At 36.5% G+C, this 26,842-nt stretch overlaps 3 protein-coding genes and 1 long non-coding RNA gene across 5 annotated transcripts; 1 reads left to right on the top strand and 3 right to left on the bottom strand.

Moving 5' to 3' along the window:
* Window positions 1-4,211: 4,211 nt before the first annotated feature.
* LOC148933377 (uncharacterized) lies at window positions 4,212-10,225 on the bottom strand. Its single transcript, XM_089059856.1, has 6 exons — window positions 9,365-10,225; window positions 8,792-9,016; window positions 8,049-8,603; window positions 7,526-7,530; window positions 6,835-7,287; window positions 4,212-4,266 (listed from the first exon to the last, which is right to left on the bottom strand). Exons 1-6 carry the CDS (start codon window positions 10,223-10,225, stop codon window positions 4,212-4,214), a joined length of 2,154 nt encoding a protein of 717 aa, XP_088915982.1.
* A 4,834-nt stretch (window positions 10,226-15,059) lies between these two features.
* LOC125224285 (ubiquitin carboxyl-terminal hydrolase 2-like) lies at window positions 15,060-18,678 on the bottom strand. Of its 2 annotated transcripts, XM_048127662.2 has the most exons (6): window positions 18,567-18,678; window positions 18,294-18,342; window positions 17,070-17,116; window positions 16,369-16,415; window positions 16,128-16,230; window positions 15,060-16,044 (listed from the first exon to the last, which is right to left on the bottom strand). In XM_048127662.2, the coding sequence occupies exons 2-6, from the start codon at window positions 18,322-18,324 to the stop codon at window positions 15,271-15,273; spliced, it is 1,002 nt and encodes a 333-aa protein (XP_047983619.1). In that variant the 5' UTR covers window positions 18,325-18,342; window positions 18,567-18,678; the 3' UTR covers window positions 15,060-15,270. The 2 variants fall into 2 exon arrangements, with proteins under 2 accessions (XP_047983619.1, XP_088920061.1); XM_089063935.1 differs by lacking the exons at window positions 18,294-18,342; window positions 18,567-18,678 and adding an exon at window positions 17,270-17,984.
* Window positions 18,679-23,500: 4,822 nt separating this feature from the next.
* On the bottom strand, window positions 23,501-26,059 carry LOC148933376 (uncharacterized). Its single transcript, XR_016129064.1, has 2 exons — window positions 25,539-26,059; window positions 23,501-24,946 (listed from the first exon to the last, which is right to left on the bottom strand). It is a non-coding gene; the product is annotated as an uncharacterized LOC148933376 (long non-coding RNA).
* LOC125224201 (uncharacterized) lies at window positions 23,913-25,353 on the top strand. Its single transcript, XM_048127558.2, has 2 exons — window positions 23,913-24,473; window positions 24,563-25,353. Exons 1-2 carry the CDS (start codon window positions 23,913-23,915, stop codon window positions 24,965-24,967), a joined length of 966 nt encoding a protein of 321 aa, XP_047983515.1. The 3' UTR covers window positions 24,968-25,353.
* Window positions 26,060-26,842: the final 783 nt, after the last annotated feature.

The following is a 26,842-nucleotide window of genomic DNA, read 5'->3' as shown; positions in this document are numbered from 1 at the left end:
ATTTTTTTAAAAAGAATACGACTTAGTTATAGTAGGACATATGAAGTATTATATACTCCATTCGTCCCATAATAAATGTCACACTTTCTTTTTTAGTTTGTCCCATAAAAGATGTCACATTTTTTTTGATAAAGCTCTCTCCCACATTAATATAAATATACTATTTCTCTCTCCACCTAATACATCAAACAACATCTTTTAAAATCTCATGTCATCTATTATGGGACGAAGGGAGTATCAAACTAGTATCTCCCTCAGTTTTGACATTTTTTTCGACACGATGATTAAGAAAAAAAATATTTATTGTGTTCAATGGAGAGATAAAAAAAAGTAAGAGATAATAAAATAGAATAATAAATTAAAGAAAATAAAATAGATGAGGGAATAGAGTAGGTTAGAGAAATTGTGTTAAAAATGACTCAATTATGATGGTGATCAATTGCTAACCACCCCCCGTTGATGTGTATTTTTAGAGCTTTAAAGTCAATATAAATTTGACACTCAAGTTTAAAATAATAACTCTAAAACTACAACTTTACTGCAAGAATACAGCTGTAGTTGTAATACTTAGGGTGTTGAACCATAGGGAGGCGTACGGTTATCTAATTCGAAAGCAAGTAAATTTTGGAATTTTTGGATTGAGAAGTTATGAAACAAAAATAAGTGAAGAAATAAAATGAAAAAACAAAATATAACCAAGAGATTGAGGACATTGCTCCTAATATGCTCCAGATTTAATGGACCAATTAACCTATGGATTAAAGATTAATCTAATGAAAGTTGGAATAATCTCGTTCATTCTACTCACACTGAACATGTTCACAGAAGCTTGAATTTAACCTTGCTGAACACTAAGATCAAATTCGTACTCATTGGATAATCACTCATACGGTAGCGTGGTAAGCTCTAACCCAACTTCTACATTCCAACGTATATGATTCATTTACAAAATCAATTGAACATTCCTACGGAAGCACAATAAATGTCCAACAATTATTGTAACGACATGTAAATTAACTTATCCAAGATTCATATATTGAACACGATACAAATCTCAAACTCTTTATCTACGTTTCCACCTTTTAACCAAGTTAAAGAGACATTGGCTAAAAGACACGATGGAATTAGACCGAATTTATAATTCAATGTAAAAAGCACCGTAGAAAAAGATCATAAAATAATTCTAACCCATAGATCCAAAAGTAATTCACATCTTTCACAAATTAGGAGCAACGTAAGAGTTTAGTTACACATCCACAACCAATAAAGAAGAACCATAGAATTCATGAAATTGATGTGCAGATGGTAGCAAATCTCCTCCGGGATGATGGAAGTTGAATGATTGCACCTCCAATCTTCCTCTCTTCCTTTCTCATCTCTTTTCCCCTCCTTTCTCGTCTGGAATATCTGAATAACCCCCCAAGAAACTGCTCCAAAAACCAATTTGAAGACTAAATTCGGCAGTTTCCGAGAAAAACGCCCGACCCAGGCGTTTTTGATGCCAAACCAGGCGTTTCAACTGTACCCGAGTGTTTTTGCCGGAATCACACTACTCTACGCAGCCTTCGTCAAATGGCCATAATTTTTTCATCCGGGCTCCGATTGAGGCGTACAAGGTACCCATGCGAAATAATTTCAAAGACTAAGATAACGGTGATAAAATAAAATAATTTGAACATTGTCTTAATAGGCAACGGACACTTTAAATCCGACCCTACTGCTTTGGCTCATTGTGGTCACTCCACGTGTACATCTATCAACTAATATATAATAATACAACTCTAATGATTAACTGATAGATGATTTTAATATAAAAAATAGTAGAAATCTTGGAGTAGAATTAGCATCATTTGATTTACATCACCAGTCCGTAAATAGGAGTCCCGTTTTTTCATTTTGGTCCGTCCGCAAATAGGAGTCCCGATTCATTATTACTATACATTCCATCAACTCATTCCACTCACATTTCATTTAAATCTAATATATACAAATGGACTCATATTCCACTAACTTTCTTCTACCCACTTTTCTTAACATTTATTAAAACTCGTGCCAGAATGATATAAGACTTCTAATTAACAATTCCAAATTAAGACCAAATCTTAGCCATTATATTAGAAAATCTGATTGAAATAGTTTCAAGTGGATTATATTTTAATTTAAATAATTAAAAAATAAACTTAAATGATATGAATGTTAATTCTTATGGTAATTAAAACTAACTACTTTCTTTCTCTTTAAAATCATTTCAAAACTTTGAGTTTACGTAGCTCTCTTGATATAAATTATATTTTCACAAAAAATATATTAAAACTAAATGTAATTTTATAAGAATTCTAACGAGTTCTCAATTGGATATGTTCTGACGACGTTTGGATGATGATATTTGATCATTTTATTTTAGTTTTTGTATATCAACAAATGCATCAAAAACTTTTAATATAATGCATGAAAAATATCAATAAAACCATTTTTGATATTTTATGTACTTGTGTTGACGTACTGATGCACTTTTTATTAGCACTAAATAAACCTACAAGTATACAGAGTATATATAGTATAGCTGAAGGTTAGTACCGGATATCGAACACGGGGAAGACGAACACAAAGTGTCTATCCTCTACTAAGACTCAAATACTATCTGGAAAAACGATTGGGTTTTGAAAACTTTTGAAAAACTAAAAACAATAGAAAGCACAGATCAACTAAAAGCAGATAAATCAAGAGGAAGACAATAGAGATAAGGGAATCCCAGAGATGTGTGTTCACAGTTATGGTTATACAAAATTCCAACTACAATACCCTAGCACAGTTTATACTTTGAAAGGACGAGTCACCTAGCTTATGCTCATGCGATACAAATGTTGATTACAAGATTAGGGTTGTCAATCCTAACACGTAACTCCAAAAAGCTCCTAAAACCCTTGAAAAGTCCCCACTCTCAATTAACAGTGCCGTTTTAAGGGATGCTAACTGTAGTGTCTACTAAGTGAATCTAACTCGCTAGAACTCTGTCATAGTTATGAAGCAAGTTATATTAAATCATACACGATTGTGTCACTCAATCATGCATCATCAAAACTACTTAGGGAAGAAACAAAGTAAAAACAAAATGGATATTAAATAGAAAAAGGAATTTGTATAACCAAAGTCGTTACTAACACATCCCTAGAATCCTATGAGTTTGGTTACACATAATTGAATAAGCTAAAAACATAGATTGAAGGGAAGACAATTTGAACATAAAACTAAAGCAAATAAAACCCGTGGATTGAATCCTTGTCGTTCTTGATGTTCTTGAAATCCTTCTCCAACTCCTTGCACTAATGAAGTACTCTAGGTCTTGATCTCTATGAAGTATTTTGCAAGTAGAAGTTCTCTCTTTTTGATGAGGCTTGAGGCCTTATTTATAGGGAAAAACCATGCCTTGTTGTAGAAGGAAAAAATCTCCAAAATATGATAAAAATGGGCGCAAATCTAGGGCTTCTCGGATTCGCCGCCTTTCTCCGGCGGGCCGCCGCACCTTGGCCGGCGGTCGCCGCGTTGGAGTCCAGAGAGTCTGTTCCCTCAGCGGGGGACCACCGCACATCTTCCGGTGGTCGCCGGACGAGACTTCTCTTCGAAGCACATTTTTTCGAGGCGGACCGCTGCATTGATCTGCCCGCAGGGCGCCGGCGGTCGCCTCACACATCCGCGGCGGTCGCCGGTCGCCGTCTGACTCCAGATTCCCAAACTTAGCGTTTTGGCTCCCTTTTTCGGCCCATTTATGCACATTTCTCACAAAACACGTCAAAATACCAAAATAGACAAAATATGCAAATAATTGACGTGTAGAGTGACTTTGACATAAAAAAACGGACCAAATAATGGCCTTAAAACAGTGTAAAATCCGAGCGTATCAACTCCCCCAAACTTACATTTTTGTTTGTCCTCGAACAAAACAATAAAGATACAAGAATAGACGCACGGAATGCACAAGGACTAGATGTCATAATTGCCTCAAAAAGATGGAAGAACAGTTTAAACATGTATTAACACAATCAAATCAAGCAAGGCTTATTAGTGCACTTTCATTACTAACTCGTGGAACACCTTGAATTCAAGCCCTCTGATGAGTCTCGTTCTAAGCCTTGGTTACTGGTCAGTATAATGTGCTTTATTGGATAATATCTGCAAAATAGTTGCTAAAGTGTGCAGGTTGAGGTACTAAATCAGGAGGAAAGGATCAGAAGAAATTCGAGTGAAAAAGCAGCAAAAAGTGTGCAACTGGCCAATATGAGCAGAAAAAGTGCAAACTGGCAATTATGGACAGAAAAGGTGCAAACTCGCCAGGATGGATGCTACGGAACTGGACACGAGAAGGAAGGACTTGCTTGGAACAATCAACTACTAAAGAGGGGCAAAATTGTCATTTCGCATGAAGAGGCAACCCTAGAAATTAGGGCAAGCCACCCTATAAATAGGAGTTGAACATAAGGAGGAATCACTTTTATCATCACTTTGAGAACACTTTGTGGGAGAATAGCTCCATTAGCTCTAAGTTCCATTCTCTAAATGCAGCAGCCTGCCATGAAGATTCCGGCCACCAGCCGGCGGGGATTCATCATGCCTGAATCATTCCAGCCGCCGTAGTCCAGTTCCAGTTTCATAAGAAGCCATCAGCCATTTACATGCTTTCTTTTAATGCTTTCTTAGTTTAAGAACTTGTTTTACTTGCATTTGTCTCGGATTTTAGTAGTTAATTTGTTTGAAGTATCTTTTGGTTTGAATGTTTGAATGAAGTTAAGTTTTTATGGTTTTATTTGAGTTTCAGCTTTGTTATTGCTTTAAATCTCTCTAGTTAGCTAGATCTAGTAAACATGGTAGTTTTATGTTGATTTATGTTGCTTAAGTGCTTGAATCTACCTAGCTTAGTTAGATCTAATCTTTCCTTAAGTGTTTACAAGTTTTAATCAATTTAAATCTCTCAAAAATGCATGGAATTCGTTTGTACTTGTTTCTGTCACCTTGTCCTGTTGACCAGTATGCGTAAATTTCAGTTTTTCTTGCTTTCGTTCTCAATTTCAAGTTAAATATTGCATTTACGAATTTTTGAACTTGAGCATTCATCAATAGAGTTTGTTAGATCTGGTTAGTTTAGCTTGGTGAAGAAGAAAATGTTACAATCAAAGATATGTTGCTTTTGTTACTTTTTGCTTTTGTACTTGCACTTTTTTCAGCTTTTCTGCAAACCCAGCAGCCAGTCTGCCAGCATGTCCTTTGATTCCCTTTACCTTTTGTCTAGCCATTTTTAGTAAGTTTCGTCTAGTAGCTTCTCATATGCATAACTAGGTGTCCAACTTTCACATTCACGTACACATCCAATAGCATTAAGTATTTAGTTACCTACTGGTCAGTATAGGTAGAGTCTCATTTTAATTTTACGCCTAGGTAGAACTCAACCCCAAAAGCGTGGTAGCTAACCAACCCTTCCAAAATGTCTTTGCAATTGCACTTCTCCTACATCCATCTCTGTGGGATCGATCCTTACTCCACTATACTAGCCAGTAGAAGTGGGTTGAGGTATTTTTGTTGACAAGAGGTTTTAGGCACAGAACCAACGACACAGCTAGGTCTAGGGACCCTCCTGGCCAGTAGACACGCACACACAAGAGTCGCTGCCAATAAAAACCTCGTCTTGTCACCCTCGCACGTGGCAAACTTCCAAAGATGGGAAGTGTTCTCTCACTCTCAAAGTGTATAAGGATAATGTGTACATAAGCACTCAAATCATACATCATGCAAAGTTTACCATAGGCTTGCTCAAAGTCTACTCCCTCCTCTACTAAATGTGATTAAGCTTCAAAAGTCCCAAAGGTCTTTATCTTTGGTTGTAATATAGGCTCTTTGGTAGGTGAGGGATATTTGGCTAAAAAATGACTAAAAATAAAAATATCCCAAGTAGAGTAAAGATAACTCCACTTTTCTAAACCCAAGACACTTTTAACACTTCATTTATCTCCTTCAACTCACTTTCCATTCCTTTGATTTTTTTTTTCACAACCTTTCTTTTTTTCTAAGATCAAGCACATATTTGGAATTTTTCTCAATTTCACAACTTGTACTCTCTTTATATTAAGCACACCACTTTTTATACTTTTCTCCTTATCTCTCCAATTCCTTTACAAAATAAGATAGCAAAAACTAACTAACCCAAGGAATTGCCCCCATTATTTTGGCTTCCAAAGAAAAGGCTAAAAGGCTCAAACTTGGCTCCAAAGGAAAAAATTTTAAATTTTTGAGAGGGTCAAAATTTTGGATAAGAGTAGGCTAAGAAAAGATGGTCAATCATCCTCCTAAATCAACTTAAACACTATGTAAACTTAGGCAAGACTAGGAGCAAGTTCTAGAAACAAATACATGAATGCAGATAAATCACACAAGAATGAAATAATTGGCTCAAATCCTCACAAGGTATAAGCATGATTCAAGGCGAACAAGCAATTCACTAATTATGCACCTTTTTACCAAACCATCAAATCAAAACGTTAAGCCACACTTAAACATAGATGGAATGTAATATCATCGGCAACTCAATCTAAAGTGTGTCCCTAAGCATGCGTGTTTCTAAGTTCTTCATGTTAAGTTCACGACATGGATTCAAGAAAATATTTTTTTAGAACACAAAATTCACCTACGGGGTTATTGAAACAAAAACAAAAACTTTAAAGCAAAAAGAAAAATCCTAAACTCATGGTCCACCACTTCATCCCCCCAAACTTATTTACAACAAAGTGTAAAATAAGTTTGCAGAGTCGGTAGGGACGTGAGTGAACTACTGAAAAAAAAACGTACCTTGAAAATTCTTGTGGCGAGGCTTGACCGGGAGAAAGTTGAGAAACTTTGGAAAAATCGCGCTGGAAAAATACGTCCAGGCGGCGTCCCACCGCAGCATGTCCGGCGGTCGCCGCGCGACAACAGAATGTTCCAGCGAGCAAGTGGCGGACCGCCGCAGCACATGCAGCGGTCGCCATGTAGAGGTCAGAGCCTATGGGGCCTTTGTAGGCGGTACGATATACCCACAATGCGTCATCTAACCGGAGTGCCCAATCTTTACGATTCACACTCACCGTCTTTTGAAGGACTGACTTGATTTCCCTGTTTGCTAACTCAGTTTGCCCATTTGATTGAGGATGATAGGGCGAAGTTACTCTATGCTTGACTCCATATTTGTCCAACACGCTGTCCAACCATCTATTGTTGAAGTGAGATCCTCCATCACTAATAAGGGCGCGGGGCGTACCAAACCTGCAAAATTATGTTTTTTTCTAACAAAGGCAATAACAACTTTAGAATCGTTAGTTTTGGTTGGAATTGCTTCCACCCATCTAGAAACATATTCTACTTGGTACTCTCCTGATTTCGGGAACGGTCCCATAAAATCTATCCCCCATACATCAAACTATTCTACCTCAATGATGGTATTCATCGGCATCTCCTTCTTCTTAGAAATTCCACCTGTCACTAATAAGGGTGCGGGGCGTACCAAACCTGCAAAATATGTTTTTTCTAACAAAGGCAATAACAACTTTAGAATCGTTAGTTTTGGTTGGAATTGCTTCCACCCATCTAAAAACATATTCTACTGCAAGTAAGATATATTGGTACTCTCCTGATTTCGGGAATGGTCCCATAAAATCTATCCCCCATACATCAAACAATTCTACCTCAATGATGGTATTCATCGGCATCTCCTTCTTCTTAGAAATTCCACCCGTCCGTTGACATTCATAGCATTGGAGAACAAAACTAGCGGAGTCGCGAAAAATGGTAGGCCAATAGAATCCACTTTGCAAGACTTTTATCGCGGTTCTTTGCACACTAAAGTGGCCTCCAGTGGGAGACGAATGACACCTTTCGACTATAGCCACCCAATCTTCTTTAGGGACACATCTCCTAAGTATAGTATCTATACATCTTTTGAACAAGTATGGCTCATCCCAAAAGTAAGATCGTACATCTCTATAAAATTTCTTTTTCTGATAAGGAGTAAGATCGGGAGGATGTACCTTTGCCGCCAAATAATTGACAATATCAGCGTACCAAGGAAAAGTGGCTTGAGTGAAAAACAGGTGCTCATCTGGGAAGTCCTCGTTGATTTCTTGAGACAAGTCTTCTCCCTCCACCGGGTGTTCCAACCTTGACAAGTGGTCCGCTACCACATTCTCGCACCCTTTTCTGTCTTTGATTTCCACGTCAAACTCTTGGAGTAACAAGATCCATCGGATAAGTCTTGGTTTTGCATCCTTCTTTGCAAACAAATGCCTAATAGCTGCATGATCAGTGTAAACAATAGTTTTAGTTCCAACAAGATAAGCCCTAAATTTATCAAAGGAATAGACAATAACAAGCATCTCCCTTTCAGTAGTCGTGTAATTAGCTTGGGCAGAATCTAAGGTTCTACTAGCATAATATATGACTCTAAAAATCTTTCCCCTCTTCTGCCCTAAAGCCGAGCCGACTGCAATATCACTTGCGTCGCACATGATCTCAAATGGTTGACTCCAATCTGGCGTGATGAGGATAGGGGCGCTGACTAGAGCCTTCTTCAAAGTCTCAAAAGCCTGCAAACAATCGGAAGTAAAATTAAATTTCACATCCTTCTCAAGCAATTTAGAAAGAGGTTTAGAGATCTTAGAAAAATCCTTGATGAATCTTCGGTAGAAGCCTGCATGTCCTAGAAAACTTCTTACTCCCTTTCATTGGATGGCGGTGGGAGTTTCTCGATGGCTGCAATCTTTGCCCTGTCTACCTCTATCCCTGCAGAAGACACTTTATGCCCTAGAACTATACCTTCTTTCAACATAAAATGGCATTTCTCCCAATTAAGAACAAGGTTATTTTCTACACATCTCTGCAAAACCTTAGCTAGATTGTCAAGACAATGATCATAAGATTTACCAAACACCGAAAAATCATCCATGAAAACTTCCATCACCTTTTCAATCAAATCATGAAATATTGCCATCATACATCTCTGGAAAGTGGCAGGGGCATTACACAAACCAAAAGACATTTTTCTATAAGCATAAATACCAAAAGGACATGTAAAAGCAGACTTATGTTGGTCTTCGGGGGAAATTGCAATTTGATTATACCTAGAATAGCCATCAAGAAAACAGTAATAATCGTATCCCCCTAATCTATCAAGCATTTGATCAATAAAAGATAGAGAGAAATGATCTTTCCTAGTGGCTGCATTTAACATCCTATAATCAATGCATACTCTCCATCCTGTGGCTACCCTAGTGGCTATCATCTCTCCATCCTGGCCGGGTACTACTGTCATCCCCCCTTTTTTAGCTACTACTTGCGTAGGACTTACCCACTCACTATCAGATATTGCATAAATAATCCCTGCGTCTAGTAACTTTATCACCTCTTTTCTTACTACATCTTGCATGATATGGTTAAGTCTGCGTTGGTTTTGCACACGGCGTTTATGCCCTTCCTCAAGTAGAATTCTATGCATGCATGTGGTAGGGCTAATTTCTTTTAGATCACTAATAGACCATCCTATGGCAGACCTATACTTGTTCAAAATGCATAAAAGCTTCTCACACTCTTGCTCACTTAATGCAGCGGATACAACAACAGGGTAAGTGTTTTCTGGCCCTAGGAAAGCGTACCTGAGATGGTCGGGAAGAGGTTTAAGCTCCACTTTGGGCGGTCCCCGTGGCTTTCCCACTGTTCTTCTCCTTTCTGCCTCTTCTTCGGGAGTGCGTAATGGTAAGAATGCATTCCCCATTTGGGGGATTCTTTCTGGTAGCACTTCCAATTCTGCAATGATGGCACATACGTTAGCATCACAAGAAGATAAATCAGTGTTAGGAGTAAAAGAATTTTTTAGACAAGTTTCAAGAGGGTCCTGGTTTTGGTGATAAGTGACTTCCACTTCTCCAACACAATCGGTGACGACTTGGATGACACTGCATTCTTGGTAGCCTTCTGCCCCTTCTTTTCCATGAAATTTCAGGGCGTCGTAGATGTTGAATGTAATGCTCTCATCATGTAGCTTTAATGTAAGCTCTCCCTTCTGTACATCTATCATGGCTCCCCAAGTAGCTAAAAACGGTCTTCCAAGTATCAAGGGAACCTTCTTGTCCTCCTGCATGTCAAGAACAACAAAATCAGCTGGGACAATAAATTCTCCAACTCTTACTAAGACATCTTCTACTATCCCCATTGGTGTTGTTGTGCTCCGATCTTCCATTTGCAGTGTGATTGAGGTGGGGCGGATGCTATCAACATCAAGTTTCCTGTAAAAACACAAAGGCATCAAGTTAATGCTAGAGCCTAGATCACATAACGCCCTCTACCCTTTACATCATTCCCCAAAACACAAGATAAAGTAAAACTCTCTGGATCTTTGTGCTTAGCGGGTAATCCCTTTTGTATGATAGCACTGCAATTCTCTGGTAGGCCTACTGTCTCGTATTTCCCCCATTTCCTTTTTCTTGCCACCTCATCTTTCAGAAATTTGGCGTAATTGGGCATTTGTTGCAGGGCTTCTACTAGTGGAATGTTGATGTGGACTTTACTCATTGCTTCCAAGAATTTGGCAAACTGAGCATCAAGCTTCTTGCTCTGCAGCCGTTGAGGATACGGGACAACGATACTGTTTTGTGCGAGACTGTTTGGCTGCTGCTGTTCAGCCGGCGGGCCGCCGCAATGAGGTGTGGCAGTCACCGGGCTTCCGCCAGTGGCCAACCCTAAGTTCTCCTCGACCTGCTGAGGTATAGGCGGCGGACCGCCGTGTTGGGGTGCGGCGGACCGCCGCACTGCTTCGTCAGATGCATCCCCAGGCGGCTTCTCTGCTTCCCTTCTTCTCATTCCTAGATCTCCTGCCTCTGGCGGTTGATATGTAGTTCCGCTGCGCAGCTGTACGGCATGGCATCTTCCTCTCGGATTAACCTCTGGCAGGCTAGGAAGGGTACCTGGGGTGTTCCTGTTTCCTATGGTCGTGGCTATGATCCCAAGATTAATTTCCAGCATCTCAACTTGAGCAACTAGGGTTGCCAACCCTCTTTCCAAGGTGCTTGTGTTTCTTTCTAGATCTTCCAACCGCTGGTTCATCACATTTCTATGTTCGAAGACTTCTGCGATGCAGATTTCCAACAGATTCTCCCAAGTAGAGCGGGGTTGATCTTCCATACCTGCACATAATTCAGACGAGTTATCAGAACAGAAATCTTGTGCATCATAGGAAAATTCAGAGCAGTTTGGGTCGTAGTATGATCCCCCATGGTCGGAGTTATAGTATTCATTGCTTAACCCCCACTGCTGTTCGTAGCCATATGGATCCTCCATCCCTACAGGAAAATCCATCATAAAATAAAAATAAAAATAAAAGAAAAAGAACTAAAATAAAAGTGATTAAAATCCAAAGTAGCAAAATTGTCCGTCTGAAGATATCACTCCAAAAATTGTCTTCCCCGGCAATGGCACCAAAAACTTGATGCACTCTTTATTAGCACTAAATAAACCTGCAAGTATACAGAGTATATATAGTATAGCTACAGGTTAGTACCGGATATCGAACACAGGGAAGACGAACACAAAGTGTCTATCCTCTACTAAGACTCAAATACTATATGGAAAAACGATTGGGTTTTGAAAACTTTTGAAAAACTAAAAAAAAATAGAAAGCACAGATCAACTAAAAGCAGATAAATCAAGAGGAAGACAATAGAGATAAGGGAATCCCAGGGATGTGTATTCACAGTTATGGTTATACAAAATTCCAACTACAATACCCTAGCACAGTTTATACTTTGAAAGGACGAGTCACCTAGCTTATGCTCATGCAATACAAATGTTGATTACAAGATTAGGGTTGTCAATCCTAACACGTAACTCCAAAGTTCCTAAGACCCTTGAAAAGTCCTCACTCTCAATTAACAGTGCCGTTTTAAGGGATGCTAACTGCAGTGTCTACTAAGTGAATCTAACTCGCTAGAACTCTGTCACAGTTATGAAGCAATTTATATTAAATAATACACGATTGTGTCACTCAATCATGCAGCATCAAAACTACTTAGGGAAGAAACAAAGTAAAAACAAAACGGATATTAAATAGAAAAAGGAATTTGTATAACCAAAGTCGTTACTAACACATCCCTAGAATCCTATGAGTTTAGTTACACATAATTGAATAAGCTAAAAACATAGATTGAAGGGGAGACAATTTGAACATAAAACTAAAGCAAATAAAACTCGTGGGTTGAATCCTTGTCGTTCTTGATGTTCTTGAAATCCTTCTCCAACTCCTTGCATTAATGAAGTACTCTAGGTCTTGATCTCTATGAAGTATTTTGCAAGTAGAAGTTCTCTCTTTTTGATGAAACTTGAGGCCTTATTTATAGGGAAAAACCATGCCTTGTTGTAGAAGGAAAAAATCTCCAAAATATGGTAAAACTGGGCACAAATCTAGGGCTTCTCGGATTCGCCGCCTTTCTCCGGCGGGCCGCTGCACCTTGGCCGGCGGTCGCCGCGTTGGAGTCCAGAGAGTCTGTTCCCTCAGCGGGGGACCGCCACACATCTTCCGGCGGTCGCCGGACGAGACTTCTCTTCCAAGCACATTTTTTCGAGGCGGACCGCTGCATTGATCTGCCCGCCGGGCGCCGCCGGTCGCCGCACACATCCGCGGCGGTCGCCGTCTGACTCCAGATTCCCAAACTTGGCGTTTTGGCTCCCTTTTTCGGCTTATTTATGCACATTTCTCATAAAACACGTCAAAATACCAAAATAGACAAAATATGCAAATAATGGACGTGTAGAGTGACTTTGACATAAAAAACGAACCAAATAATGGCCTTAAAACAGTGCAAAAAATCCGAGCGTATCACGTAGTCATGTCATTGTGCTGATATTTGTAATACAATATGTTGATATAAAAAAATACAAAAATTATCATATGATAACAGAATGACGATCTTACCACCATGTTGATATTTTGTCTACTATTTATTAAAATTCGTGAGCTTTAATATCATCCACTCATCTTAAAATTTAATTGAATAGATTTAGTCTTAGTTTTGGATTATGATGCTATAAGCATTATAAGAGGACCCGAGAAATAATACTTAATATATTTTAAACATATTTAATTTACATATAATATCATTTAAATATCTAATAATTTTTTTTTTGAAATGCAAAAGCACCAAATTATTCGATATGCATCATCACGAAATCGAAGAAATTAATTAGGTCAATCGCACAATCAACCATCAATCGATTCAGGTCACAAAACACCAAATAAACATTTCAGTCGTCATTTAATTCACATGCATGACATTAAAAGCATTAAATGCAAAAAAAATGATCCAAAAATTAGGGTTCAAAAAGCGGGGCGCTACAAAACACTAATAATTCAAGATTTAATAATTTATGAGTCTATTTGATTTATATGTCTTACAACACTATACAGAATTCTGGAGGGACATCTTGTGTTAATTATCTATAACGAGATCAAGATGAGGGGTGACGAAACGGGTACTCGCGGGTATCTGAACTTGAAAAGTTCAATATTATACTACCCAATCCTGACTCGTATGGTTATACGGGTGTCCCGTACCCGCAGTTGTGGGTACCCCAACCCATTGGCCATAAAATTGTTTGTACTTAATCTCTCTACCGCTTGACCAACTCACACACACAACATAATTTCCAACTATTAACTATACACAAATTTGGTGATTTCTAATCTCTTACTTCCTGATGATATGATTAGAATGAGAAAGATAAAAGAAATACTCGCCTAAACTACTGCGGGTGAAGAAGCGGCGGCGTATCTGGGTGGCGGCGGGTATAACTTAGAAGGGATGAATTAATTAGACGACAAGTAGAGTGGAGATACAATAAGGAATAAAGTTTACCAGGCAGTATATATTTGAAACTAATTAACTAACATAAAACTTTGGAAACCCTAACCATAAAAATACCGGGTATTATTGGGTATATCCATACCCGCAAAAATTTAAAACACACTTCCCGATCCCACCCTGTTTCCCATTATTTTCGGGTAACAGGTACCCTATATCCGCCGATGGAAACTACCTGTTACCCGCTACCCGTTTTGCACCCCTAGAGATGATTGAGATTATATCTCAGGGCCCTATACAACGTTTTGGACGCACAACTCATGTATGCTTTGAATGCCTTACATCACTATACAAAAGCTTTGGAGGCACACCTCATGCTCTCATGTGTACGTTGGATATAGTTTTTGATATAGTAACACCTCATGCCTTTTTGAGCCAAGTATTTTTGGATTAGTCTGGTTTCAAAGCAACTAAGCATTGAACTACGGTTATTTATCTAGCCAAATATATTACAGCCTACATGATCTACAATAGATAAAATTTAGTTTTGAATACAGCTCCAAATTCTCAATTATCCAACTCAATTCTATATAAATAATTTCTCTCTTAGTCTTTTCATCAAAGGCGTTTTTTAGCAGAAATTTTGGAAGACGGTTTCCTTGATGAATTAACCCTCCATTGACACAAAGATTAGGAATGCAAAAATATATACATTTTTAATCTCAAGAAGTGTATGTGCATTATTTATTTATTTGGTTGAAGATCTCTGTTTCATTTCCATTTGTACGTGAAGAGAAAAAGGAGGGAAAGATTTGGAAAAAGATAAAGAGATCTGTTTCAAAGAATCGTAATCTGCATTTTTTTAATCACAGATTTCGGAGATCCACGACAACTTCTGCTATGTTTGATCACAACAGATCCCACAAAATGACCGAAGATTGATACTTTGGGAATTAGGCATTTAATATTTTATTGATAAATACTTAGTTTTTCCTGAATTTGATTTCTACCAATAGTCCAAGTCCAACACATATATTGCCTACGGGAAGTCTGATTTCTACAATTTCTAGAAGAAGTGTTCTTTTTCACCTATTTTCCTAGTCCAGTCAAATGTAACAGTCTATAGTAGATATAGTGTGGTTATATTAATAAACAGTAGTCTTCAGACAACTAAGTAATCAATTTTGAAAGAAATAGGTTTCAACATTTTAAGTAGTACTGTATTAAATAGAATCTGTAGGTAACATCCATAAAAATCTTATACTGTAGTACATAACCACATAAATAAAAGTCATGCATGCAAAAATAATTAAAAATAAAAATAAGCAAAACCTTAAACAGTGAATAAACTTAAGAGTTAACATTAGCAGCTTTTTCCAAAGTTGACCTGTACGGATAGCCCCCCTCAAGATTTGGAGGATTTCTGTTTGGCCTTTTCTATGAGCGGTCTCAACTGCTTCTTTTCAGCAAGGATCTTTAAGAAGTTGAAGAGAAAGGGTATGTAATTGTGCTTTCGACGGATGTTTTCGGTTCTCCATTTCTTGAACTTCTCCTCCTCCATCACTATCTTCTCAGTCTCAGCTTCAATACCAGCGTTTATCTCTGAAAGCGACATGTTAAGCGCGTGCACAGTTCCTTCTACCATTGTCTCTGACTGCAACACACTAAGTTGTTGGAGGATTCGTTCCCTCTTCCTCTGGAGTTCTTTGAGTTCAGCTGTGTAAATTTCTTTCCTGTTCTTTATTATGGCCAACAGATTGAATCTTATTTCATTTTGGGAATACCTCTCGATGCGCTCCTGAATCACAGGTTGTACCAAGCGTAGCCATTCCATATCACCTTGTCCCCCAACAGGGCACGCCCCCAGGCTTATAGGTCCCTCTTTCAGCCCATCAAGCTCGTAAAGTACCCCATCAACTGGTATATAGCTTATGAAGTGATACACATCATCGTCTTTCCCAGATGCTCTCTGCTCTTCGGGTACAAAGGGCTCGGGTCTTGCGAAACTATTGTGCGCTGTGCGGATTGCTTCGCTGTTATTGATAGCCAACCCCTTAAGCTCAGGCGGAAAGTTTTTTGTGAATTCCTTCAGCGCTGACAGCTCTGGCCCAATATCAACATCAGGACAGTTCAGCAGAATCGACAGGATTGCTTGGGTTGCACAGGCATTATTTATTACCTGCAGTTTTATATGCCTATATTTATTGGAAGCACTTACAAAAACTTTTTTGACTAGCTGAGATTCTCATTATGGATACTAACCTGGCTGGCAAAAAACAAGTTCGGGTTTGGATCCTTTATTACAAGACGGTCATCCTTTTCTCCAGGGCGCCATTTAAAGAGGAATATTAACCCATAAACTGGCCTATCAGCGCAAGAAAAAAATGAAATTCAGAACCAATAAAATAAAAGTGAAACGTCGAAAGCATTGCTTAACCAAAAGCAGGAGGACAAAAATAGAATCATGATATTAATTGAACAATGTCATATGCACGATGTTTACCTTAAATTGTCTAGTGAATCCAGATCTAAAGAATACAACTCCTCAACCTGTTTGAACATATCAATAGAAATAAATACTTGATTGCTAAAAAAAGTCTGCTGTGTGAATTACGAAAGTGACAACCGCATCTAAACCCACTTCTACTGAGAGAACAAAATAAGACCAAAACTTCGGGATAATGAGCAATACAACCTTTCTGATAGGACAACAAGTGACAACAGCATCTAAGCCTACTTCTACTGAGAGAACAGATAAGACCAATACTTTGGGCAAATGAGCCATAGTTTGTGATAGGACAGCAAACATTATTATCAAATATCCTATAACCTGGAGATGATGAAGTATTAACTTACGTCATATTCTTTAATTAGCCATTTTTCTTAGTTCTTACCATTAGGGAAAGCTGGACAACCGGCTAACAAAATATGGCAAGTCATAAAGGACTAAGGAAATGATTAATCTTTAACTGAGTAATACATATCTCTCACTCCAAAAAAAGTATCTTAATCAAAGAATCCCAGTCTGATTGAACAACTCCCTCCACCTTAATTGTAACAATTAATCAATTGCCAAGCGCGATCAAATACAAATTGCTTGCATTCAAAACTCATTGGAAGTTATGAATTTGACACGTGGAAGGTACATCATTAAATTCAATATAAATGAACCAGGCCTGATTGCATTTATTGGCAGAATAATACCTGAACACCTTTCACTTGCATCTGCTGTATAAGTTCAGTGAAAACACCTGTAGCGCAAGACAAAATTTAATTTACATTATGTATCATTCTAGCACAGGCAAAAGAAATTGAAGAGCGTGAAAGTATTTAGTTTTCCATATTTCAGACTATCTCATGGATGTACTCAAATATGTACATAAGAGGAGATAGAAATAACATACTCCCTCCGTCCCAAGGTAGTTTGAGTCATATTCCTTTTCAGGCCGTCCCAAGGTAGTTCGAGTCGTTTCCATTTTGGCAAAAAACATTATTCTCTCTTTCTCACTCATACTTCATTCTCAACCATACTTTATTCTCTCTTCGCTGTAACCTTTAATTATCAATTACTTAAATCTACTTCTCAATAGAAACGCCTCAACTAACTTGGGGTGAAGGGAGTACATATACAATCACCTGAATAGATATGTACAATGCATAAGAAACTTTAACATACTTCATGAGCTTTTATTAAAGAACATCATACAAAATGGGGGTTAATTTCATAAATGGTTACAAAACTATATAGCTTGTATCAAATTAGTTACTTACTAAACTTTTATTTGTTTCAAATTAAGCACTAAACTTTCAACTTTATATTTGAGTTTGAATTCAATTTTCTTAATTAGTTTATTCCACATGGCAATTAAAATGCATCATAATCTTTACTACTACTACCATTACTATTTAAGTTAATTTAACTACCTACTTAATAAACATAGTACAATCCAAAAAAAACGAACAGTTTCAACATGTTCCGACCGATCACAATAATTAATTAATTATGTCCCCAAATCAAGGCGTTTTAATCCCATGACTATGATGTGTGGCGGGAGGGCGGAGACATGGATATGGACACAAGTTTAATGTATTTGAGAGTCTGAGACTTGAGAGTGGTGCCACCGGAGACGGAAGAACCATGGAAGACTGTCTCTCTCTCTCCCCCCCCCCCCCCCCATAACAGCAATTATGCATAAAGAATAAAACCACAATTGCATCTTCATCCAATCCACAAGCCTCAAATAAAAAACTGATTTTTTATGATTCGGATAGAAAAAGGAACGAATTGTTATCTTCGTTTCTATATGTGTTTTGATGAACCTAATGTACAAGGCGGCTTAAGGAAAGTAAGAACTCCCATGCTAGTCACAGTTCTCTTTCCAACATCATACAAAGAGTTCGACATTGAATTGCGAAATCAAAACATACCTGGATCCGATTCAATAGTGCACCAAGACATGATTGTATGTCAAAACGACTGCAAAATAGTAAAATAAAGTTAGAGAACTCAAAAATTAGGTTTTCGAAAAAAAACAATCACGGTGATTACATACAATTAACGAATCGCAAAACAAATTGAGGAGAAGAAAACTTTATCCAAACTTTTACTCTAGCGGGAAAACAGTTGGTTCTCTTATTTGGAATTTGTTTCAACTGAGAACAAGGAGTGTAGTGGTGGTGAATTGGAGAAAAGGAGCATACCTAAAAGTCGGCGGAGGAGGTGCTTCGGCGGCGACAATGAGCTTTACTTCTGTAGAAACTAGTGTTGGTTTGGTTGAGCTGTACAGCTTACCAACAACAAAGTCGGGTCGGGTACGTTTTATCGGATCGGATGGGTTCTGGTTTCCTACTCGGGTTCGAATTTTTCATGGAGTACTACCTTTTTCTTTTTCCTTTTTTAACTTTATAATTTGAAAGCCTTTACATAAATAACTATTCATATTTTCAAGATATAAAGAGATATGATTTTTCATTTTTGTATGATAAAAAAGAAATGATCTAAATTTGAGTAATCAATTGCTAATTCATCATTTAATTGCTAACTACAACTAATTTAAGACCGTAGGATTTTAGAAAACTTGTGATCTATAATTTGTCAAGTGTAATTTTTGTTTTTATTAATTAAATTGAAAAGTATAAAAAGAACTACCAAATTAGGGTTTTGGATGAAAATGTCAATATAGTGTTTCGAAAATATTAACACAATGCTTTGAGAATGTTAACAGTAGCTTATAATGACATTCTACAGGTATGGGTTGTGATCAATTGAGAACTTTTAGCCTAATTGAGAATTGAGATCCATGTTCAGCCACTCATTTAAAAAAAAAATATTTTTAGATTAATTAATTATGAAAGGGCAGAAGGGTAATTTCAGGTTTTAATCTCTCCTGCTCCTCCTCGGCTTGAATACACCGCTGCTCCTCGAGATCATTGAGGCGACCTCCTCCTCTCGGTGCCCGATCTCCGCCAATTCTTTTTCTGTTGTTTTTCCTCTTCTCCTTCTTCGCAGCCTTCCGTCAATGATATTGCGATTCTCCTCCTCGAGATCGCTGATTTTTTGATGGAGATCTGCGATCTCATCGAAATCTGCATATACAGCTTCAGCGAATTCGTTGCCGAAGGTTGAATTCGTGGATGTGTTCGATTCCGCTCTCAATTTGATCAGTGAGGGGTTCAATTCGAACATTCCTTTATTCTGGAAGATCAATCTCGCCCTATATTTGGGGAATTCGAAATTCGGAATTTCACAAAATAGAGACAGATTGCGTGCTCAACATATTTATTATTCGTCTCTCTCGAGCGCACATTCATATAGTGTCGCTCTTATCAGGTGAATTATGTTTCTTGTTTTTGTTTTTAAAATCTTCAAATACTGTTGTTTTATTTTTTGGATAATAAATTGTTGGAGTTAATTGAATATTTGGTTGGAATCAATTGTCATTCATCAGCTTTTCGCCGAAACCGTTCACACATGATTTTTTTTTTTCCGATGAGATTTATGCGTGTTGCTTCTTCTATACATAGTACTTTTCTGGTTGCTGTAAACGTGATTCTGAACAAAATTTTGCTCAGTTTTGTTATTCTTATGCTTGAAGAGCAAAGACGAATTGTCGAATTCCTCCGATATAATCGATCGCAGCTAGAGTAAAAATGCAATAATGAAATTTTGGCACAGTTTGTTGTTTCTGTGTTTTGACAGGGAGAAAATCGATGAGGTTCGTGAATTCACGAAGAAAATCATGAGAGAGAAGGAATCGACGTGCTATTTTTTAGTTGTTGACATTTTAATACGAGTCGTTGACATTTGATATTCTGACTATTGATATGTAGATTATAAGTGTTACTCCCTCCGTTTCACTATAGTTAAGTCATTTTTTCATTTCGAGAAGTTTCTCCATAGTTGAGTCATTTCCATATATGGTAACTTTTTTCTCTTTCTTACTTTACTCTCTCTTACTTTATTCTCTCTACTTTATTCACTTTATACTTTATTCTCTCTACCTTTTCCTCTCTTTTACTTTTTTATCTATTTATTTAACACCCAACATCCCTTTCTTAGACTCCGTATCCAAAAGTTCCGCCTCAACTATAGTGAAACGGAGGGAGTATTTTTTAGTTATTGACATTTTAATACGAGTTGTTGACATTTGATGTTCTAGCTATTGATATGTGAATTACAAGTGTTATTTTTTAGTTGTTGACATTTTAATACGAGTTGTTGACATTTGATATTCTGGTTATTGATATGTGAATTACAAGTGTTGTTTTTTAGTTATTGACATTTTAATACGAGTTGTTGACATTTGATATTCTGGCTATTGATATGTGAATTACAAGTGTTATTTTTTAGTTGTTGACATTTGATTACGAGGTGTTGACATTTGATATTTTGCCTATTAAGATGTGAACTACAAGTGTTATTTTTTTTAGTTGTTGACATATTAATACGAGTTTGTTGACATTTAATATTCAGCCTTTTGATATGTGAATTACAAGTGTTATTTTTTAGTTGTTGACATTTTAATATGAGTTGTTTATATTTGATATTCTGGCTATTGATATGTGAATTATACGTGTTATTTTTTAGTTGTTGACATCTTAATACGAGTTGTTGACATTTGATATTCCGCCATTTTAGAAATGAAATGACGATAATACCCCGTAATTGACATAATCATGTCAACTATACACATATAATCTCAACTATAAGTTGTTGACATTTGATGCAGGCTATTGACATTTGATGTGGAGGCTATTGACGATAATACCCCCTAATTGACATGAACTACATTCTGTTGACATTTCGAAAATGTTGGATTATGTCAACTATACACATATAATGTCAACTGTAAGTTATTGACATTTGATGCAGGCTATTGACATTTGATGTGCAGACTATTGACATTAATACCCTCTAGTTGACATAAACTACATGTTGACATTTCGAAAATCTGGTGGATAAGTGGCTAAAAATGGATCTTAGTTCTCAATTAAGCTAAAAAATCTCAACCTAACAAGACCCCTACATGTATTATATTGACATATTTTATATATCATGTTGACATTTGTTACTGTACGAAAAAATAAAATAAAAATAAATTTTTTTTTCAAAATTTGAAATCGGAACATATGCAAGTGAGATCTCGTTAGAATCCTTGTGAAATTATCTTTAATTTGATATATGTTATGCAAAAAAATAATTTAAATCGAGAAAGTTATACGCTTTAAAGTTATGAGATATTTTTCAAAAGTTAGTTACAATTAATTTGTTGTAAATTGACCTTAATACCCTAATTGACGTTTTTTTATCGTATTGGCATTCCGGGGCTAATGATGTAGGCCCTTAATTTGAATATCTAATGGCTATTATTTAATTGTAGTTATCAATTAAGTATTGAGTTAGCAATATAACATTCCTCATAATATAACAGTAGTTTAACTTAATAAATTAATATGCTACATAAACATGGTTAAAGTTATAATTTTGGCAAAAATAAAGCGAACCTTTGTCTTATGTTAGACTTTAAGTTAGGCTTAAATATAATATCAAACAATTAGTAATGTCCAAATATAATTCTCAATCTTGATATTACTATCTTATCAAACGAGTATAAGTGTAATAATCCTAGATAATATGGAAACCGAACGCTCTTAGATATGAAATTTTTGTCAAATTTTTTAGCCTTTATTTTTTTTATTGAAATTTTTGATGCATATAAAATTAAAGTTTTCTTCTATCTTTAATATTTTATTTTCTTACTTTGAAATTTACTTTGATATTTTTTTTGAAATAAAAAATATTAAAAATTAAGATCAATTAATTTGCTAATATGCCAACAAAGTGTAAATTATGGCCATACTTTATTATTTGTGCAGATTTTTTGTAATATTAAAGATAAAGTGTCATTTTTAGAATATTACCTTATTATATTAATAATTTAAATTTTCTTATCATATTATTAATTAATTTGCATCGAATTTTTTTTCCACCTTTAATATTTATATGTTATAGAAATATTTTATGCATATAAAAAATTCTTTTCTGTTGCAAAAAATAGAAATTTTATTCCACCTTTAATATTTATAGGTTATTGAAATATTTTATGTATATAAAAAGCTACAGAAAAAAACTGGAAATGCAGAACAAAATAAAAATGGATTTGAATCTGTGGCCCCTACACACAAGCCTAATGCGAGAGCCATGTCCGCTGGCAGATTACTATGTTGTCTTGAGGATCCTAATAGTACTACATCGTTCCACAGTAGGATATATATTTAGTGCATGTGATCACAGATCTTAAGAACACATATTTTGTCTTGAGGATCCTAATAGTACTACATCGTTCCACAGTAGGATATATATTTAGTGCATGTGATCACAGATCTTAAGAACACATATTTTAAGAAATATGAAGAACAGTAAGTTAGAAAAGTCGTGGAATATGAGATTTTAAAATATGAAGAACAGTAAGTTAGAAAAGTCGTGGAATATGAGATTATTTTCTTATATTGATTTTTTAATAGAATGTGAGTAAAGTGAGTTAATGGAATGTGAAACCTAATTATCATTTATGGTAAAAGTAAAATGTGACTCATATTCTGAGACAGACCAAAATGACAAAATTGACTATTATTGTGAGACGGAGGAAGTCCTATACTGTATACTCCCTCCGGTCCTCATTAAATGTTTAATATTTCGTTATTTGAACGTTCCTCAATAAATGTCGCAATTCACGTTTACTACTTTTAATAAATGGACTCATATTCCACTAACTCATTTTATGCACAATGATTATAAAAGTGATTATAAAAGTGATGTTTATATTCCATTCATTTTCCTTCACAAAGTCAAATAATATTTAAACACGCACCAATTTAAATATAAGACATTTAATGGAGACCGAAGGTAGTAATAAAAACTAAAATTGCTGAAGGGGGTTCCATGGGCGCCTCATGCCCTGGTGTAGGTCCGCCCCTGATTATACCTTTATATGACAACATAGGTGGTGTTCGGTTTTCAAGATAAAATAATACCAAGACACAATTTAGGATTGAGTTGTGAGATTATTTTAGTCATAGGGGATGAGCTATGACTAATTATCCCATGATTATCCATCTAGGATTGAGTTGCGGAGTTGAATCTCATGAACCAAACACACTACAAATTTAATCCCGGATACAATCTTGCAAACCGAACGCCCCTATAATATACATTTCAAAATTATCTGTCTCTTTTTTCTTTCTATACTTGACAAATTGCTTTTCCTATATAAATTGCTATTTTATGCAGCCACAGCAGTGGAGGGTTTAGCATCCAATGCTCATATCAAGATGTATTCCTCAAGAAACCACATAACTTGGAATATCAATTTCAAGACTTAAAATGAAATCTTTGTTTCACCCCACCACTTTTCTTGCATTGCATGAAAAGAAAACCAACCTCAGTCCCCTTGCTTCTGCGCTAGGTTTTCCTCTAGAATCTAAGCTCGTCGTGTTGAAACATAGACACTCGATCTCTGCAGACTTGATCGACAAGAAGATGAACTGATGAAGCAATCGGGTTCAAAGACGAGCCCCAGCCACCATCCGCCAAACTCCTCAAGGCTTACCAGCCAACCGGAAGAGCTCCCAAATTACATGAAGTCGACCATTAGTGCTTATGCAAGAAGAGATCGATCAAAGGTTAGTACAGCGAGGCAGACCCCTCGAAAGAGTCCTGATCATTCAAGTTCCCACATAACAAATTCCACAAAGTCTTGCTCAACCTATAGGCAAGAATTAACATTGGAGAAAAAAAGCAATACCTTAGATGTCATGTGTGGAAGTTTAGAAGTAGTGCGAGCAACGTGTTCCTCGAGTTTGAAAGGTAGCAAGTTTCCTGCTTATCTCGAGGGAGGAGCAGGATTGCAGGGGACCTCAGGTTTGAAGGTTTGCCCACGCAGTTACTGTTCTTTAAATGGGCATCTTCGCGCACTTGTTCCCCCTTTGAAGTGCTTCGTACCAGCAAGGAGACGTGAGCTCAAAGCTAAGAGGAGCAGCAAGATGACATGTCAAACGCCAAATGCAGCATCTACTGGAACCAAGTGCAAAGCTATCAAACACGATAAGGTATCAAAACAAACTTCTTCCGTTGAATACTTGAATCCATTTTCGTATCTGACAATAACAACAACAACAACAATATCAAAAACCTGTAGGAATATATGGAGGATGAGTGCAATCAGTTAGAGAACTTCAACAGAGCAAGCACTAAGGATTCAAGAAATGAGCCTTTGAATTCCATTGAAGACGAATGGAGCATAGTTCATGAATTGAATCCCAGAAACAAGGCAATGCCAGAAACTGAAGATGAAAGATCAACGCGAGCTACAGTCAAAAGCGAGAAGTCTAATCAGGAATCTGAGGAGCCGCTGGAACACAACCAAGGAGCGGAAAAGGTTATCTTGAGGCATCAAGAACCGGAGGCAAGGAAAAACGCGGAGGAATGGATGGTGGATTATGCACTCAGAGAAGTGGTCACAAAAGGCAGTACACATAACCAGAGAAAAGTCATGTTGCTTGTAGACGCGTTCGAGAGAGTACTGCCAACAAGCAAACATTAACTCCGCGAGAAACATAGATGAACTTAGCAGGAGATATACTTCTTAATCAAGGCTAATGTAAAAACAAACACCTACTACACTTATATTATTTAAGAAAACAAGAGCATCAAACTAAGCTATTTGTTAGAAACTTGACCAAATCAATGTATAGTAACTACTACTCCCTCCGTCCACGCAAAATAGTCTTATTTTGTCATTTTAGGATGTCCTCAAAAAATAGTCTTATTTCTTAAAATGGAAAGTTCCTCTCTTATACTTTTCTCACCGTTTATCGTCTCTCTTGTTTTTTCCACTTTTTCTTCTTAATTATCTCTCTTCTTTATCAATTTCTCTCTAAAATTTGTGCCGTTCACAAATAAGACTACTTTTTATGGACGGAGAGAGTATAACATTACAACCCTAAGCCTAATAGTGCAATATGTATACTTGAAACGCCTAATACGAGCAAGCAGCCATAGGAAATTATTTGTACCGTGGATCCTAATAACAGTCATCCTAACATAGTGCATAATTACATGCAATAATATTTAAATCTCTGCATTTTTAGGGAGTATTTACTAGTGTGATTCACCTGGAATAGAGACAAGACACATCAGAGAGTCCGAGACCCCAAAATTTGGTATGCCCTAAGACCATCTCCAACCATACACCAAAACTCATTTTTGGTGTAGATAATTTCTCCAACCATACACCAAACTCAAACTCATTTTTGGGTTTTTCAATGGAATAACACCAAATATGGTGTTTACTCCAAAATTTTGTTAAAGAAATAGTGTAAATGGTTGAAGTAAAATTACTTTTTGGTGTGACATATACTCAAAAATGGGTTTGAGTTTGACGTAAATGGTTGGAGATGCCTGAGTTGGGAAATTGAAATCCTCCAAGAAACCAAGAGATATTGAGTACTCCTATATGTGATGAATAATTAAAAAAAATTGTGCGCCCTAAATTGAGAAATTGAAATCCCCCGAGAAACAAAGAGACTGAGTACATTGAATAATCTAAACATCTGTATATAGATAACCATATCTATATCTATATCTATATCTATATTCATATCAATATCCATATCCATATCCATATCCATATCCATATCCATATGTATAAAACATGAGTTTTGGAAGAAATCACATTAATAATCTATACAATATATAAAAGGGGAGTTTTGGAAAAATTTACAATATTGTCATTTAATTTAAAAAATTATATTAAATTAAATATATACTACCTCCATCCCCAAATATTGACACACTTTGATCCGAAACGGGTTTAAGAAATGTAATGAAAAGTGAGTTGAAAAAATTGATGGGATGTGGGTCCTACTTTTAAAGTATTAGTTTTATAATAAAATGTGAGTAGGAATGGGTTAGTCTAATATGAGGTCCACTACCAAAAATGATAAAAAGTGAAGTGTGTCAAACTTTCAGACACGGACCGAAATGTTAACCTGTATCAAACTTTCAGAGAAGAAGGTAGTATAATTTAAAGGTCATTAAACGTGTAATTAAGTGAAGTGAGTGGAAGGTTTTACTCTGTCACGTATAATTAAGTGGAGTGAGTTGAAGATTTTATTGCATCATTTAAATTTGGTTTAAATGTTTGATTATAATTCCAAATAAAAATTTAGCCAGATGTTCGGAGAGGTGATTTCTCAGCTCTCTCTAATTTTATGGTTGAAAAAATCCTCTTTTTGTTTTTTTTACAAGTTTTGACTATTTTGAGTAGTATCTTGTCAATTAGGGTGCATCAAAGTTCAAGAATTTTACGGCTTCTTTGGCATTACATTTGGTTGAATGTAGCCCAGCACTGCAAAAACTCCAGTATCAGAAATTGAAGTGCACGACGGAAGAAACTGATGATGGAGATTCTGGTACG

Source organism: Salvia hispanica, chromosome 1, assembly GCF_029641045.1.
Source record: "Salvia hispanica isolate PSC_SH4W2 chromosome 1, Shi_PSC_v1, whole genome shotgun sequence".
Taxonomy (NCBI): domain Eukaryota; kingdom Viridiplantae; phylum Streptophyta; class Magnoliopsida; order Lamiales; family Lamiaceae; genus Salvia; species Salvia hispanica.
This window is presented reverse-complemented; position numbering and strand designations above follow the sequence as displayed.

Excerpts from the sequence above, each read along its gene's own strand:
- LOC148933377 (XM_089059856.1), bottom strand. The coding sequence starts at position 10,225 with ATGGGGATAGTAGAAGATGTCTTAGTAAGAGTTGGAGAATTTATTGTC. Across the intron at positions 9,017-9,364 it reads CAATATCTGATAGTGAGTGG|AGATGTATGATGGCAATATT; the intron begins GTAAGTCCTACG and ends GCCACTTTCCAG. Across the intron at positions 4,267-6,834 it reads TCGCCACAAGAATTTTCAAG|TTGCACACTTTTTGCTGCTT; the intron begins GTACGTTTTTTT and ends CATATTGGCCAG.
- LOC125224285 (XM_048127662.2), bottom strand. The coding sequence starts at position 18,324 with ATGTCTTGGTGCACTATTGAATCGGATCCAG. Across the intron at positions 17,117-18,293 it reads CACTATTGAATCGGATCCAG|GTGTTTTCACTGAACTTATA; the intron begins GTATGTTTTGAT and ends CTTGCGCTACAG. Across the intron at positions 16,231-16,368 it reads GATTCACTAGACAATTTAAG|GCCAGTTTATGGGTTAATAT; the intron begins GTAAACATCGTG and ends TTGCGCTGATAG.
- LOC125224201 (XM_048127558.2), top strand. The coding sequence starts at position 23,913 with ATGAAGCAATCGGGTTCAAAGACGAGCCCCAGCCACCATCCGCCAAAC. Across the intron at positions 24,474-24,562 it reads AAGCTATCAAACACGATAAG|GAATATATGGAGGATGAGTG; the intron begins GTATCAAAACAA and ends AAAAACCTGTAG.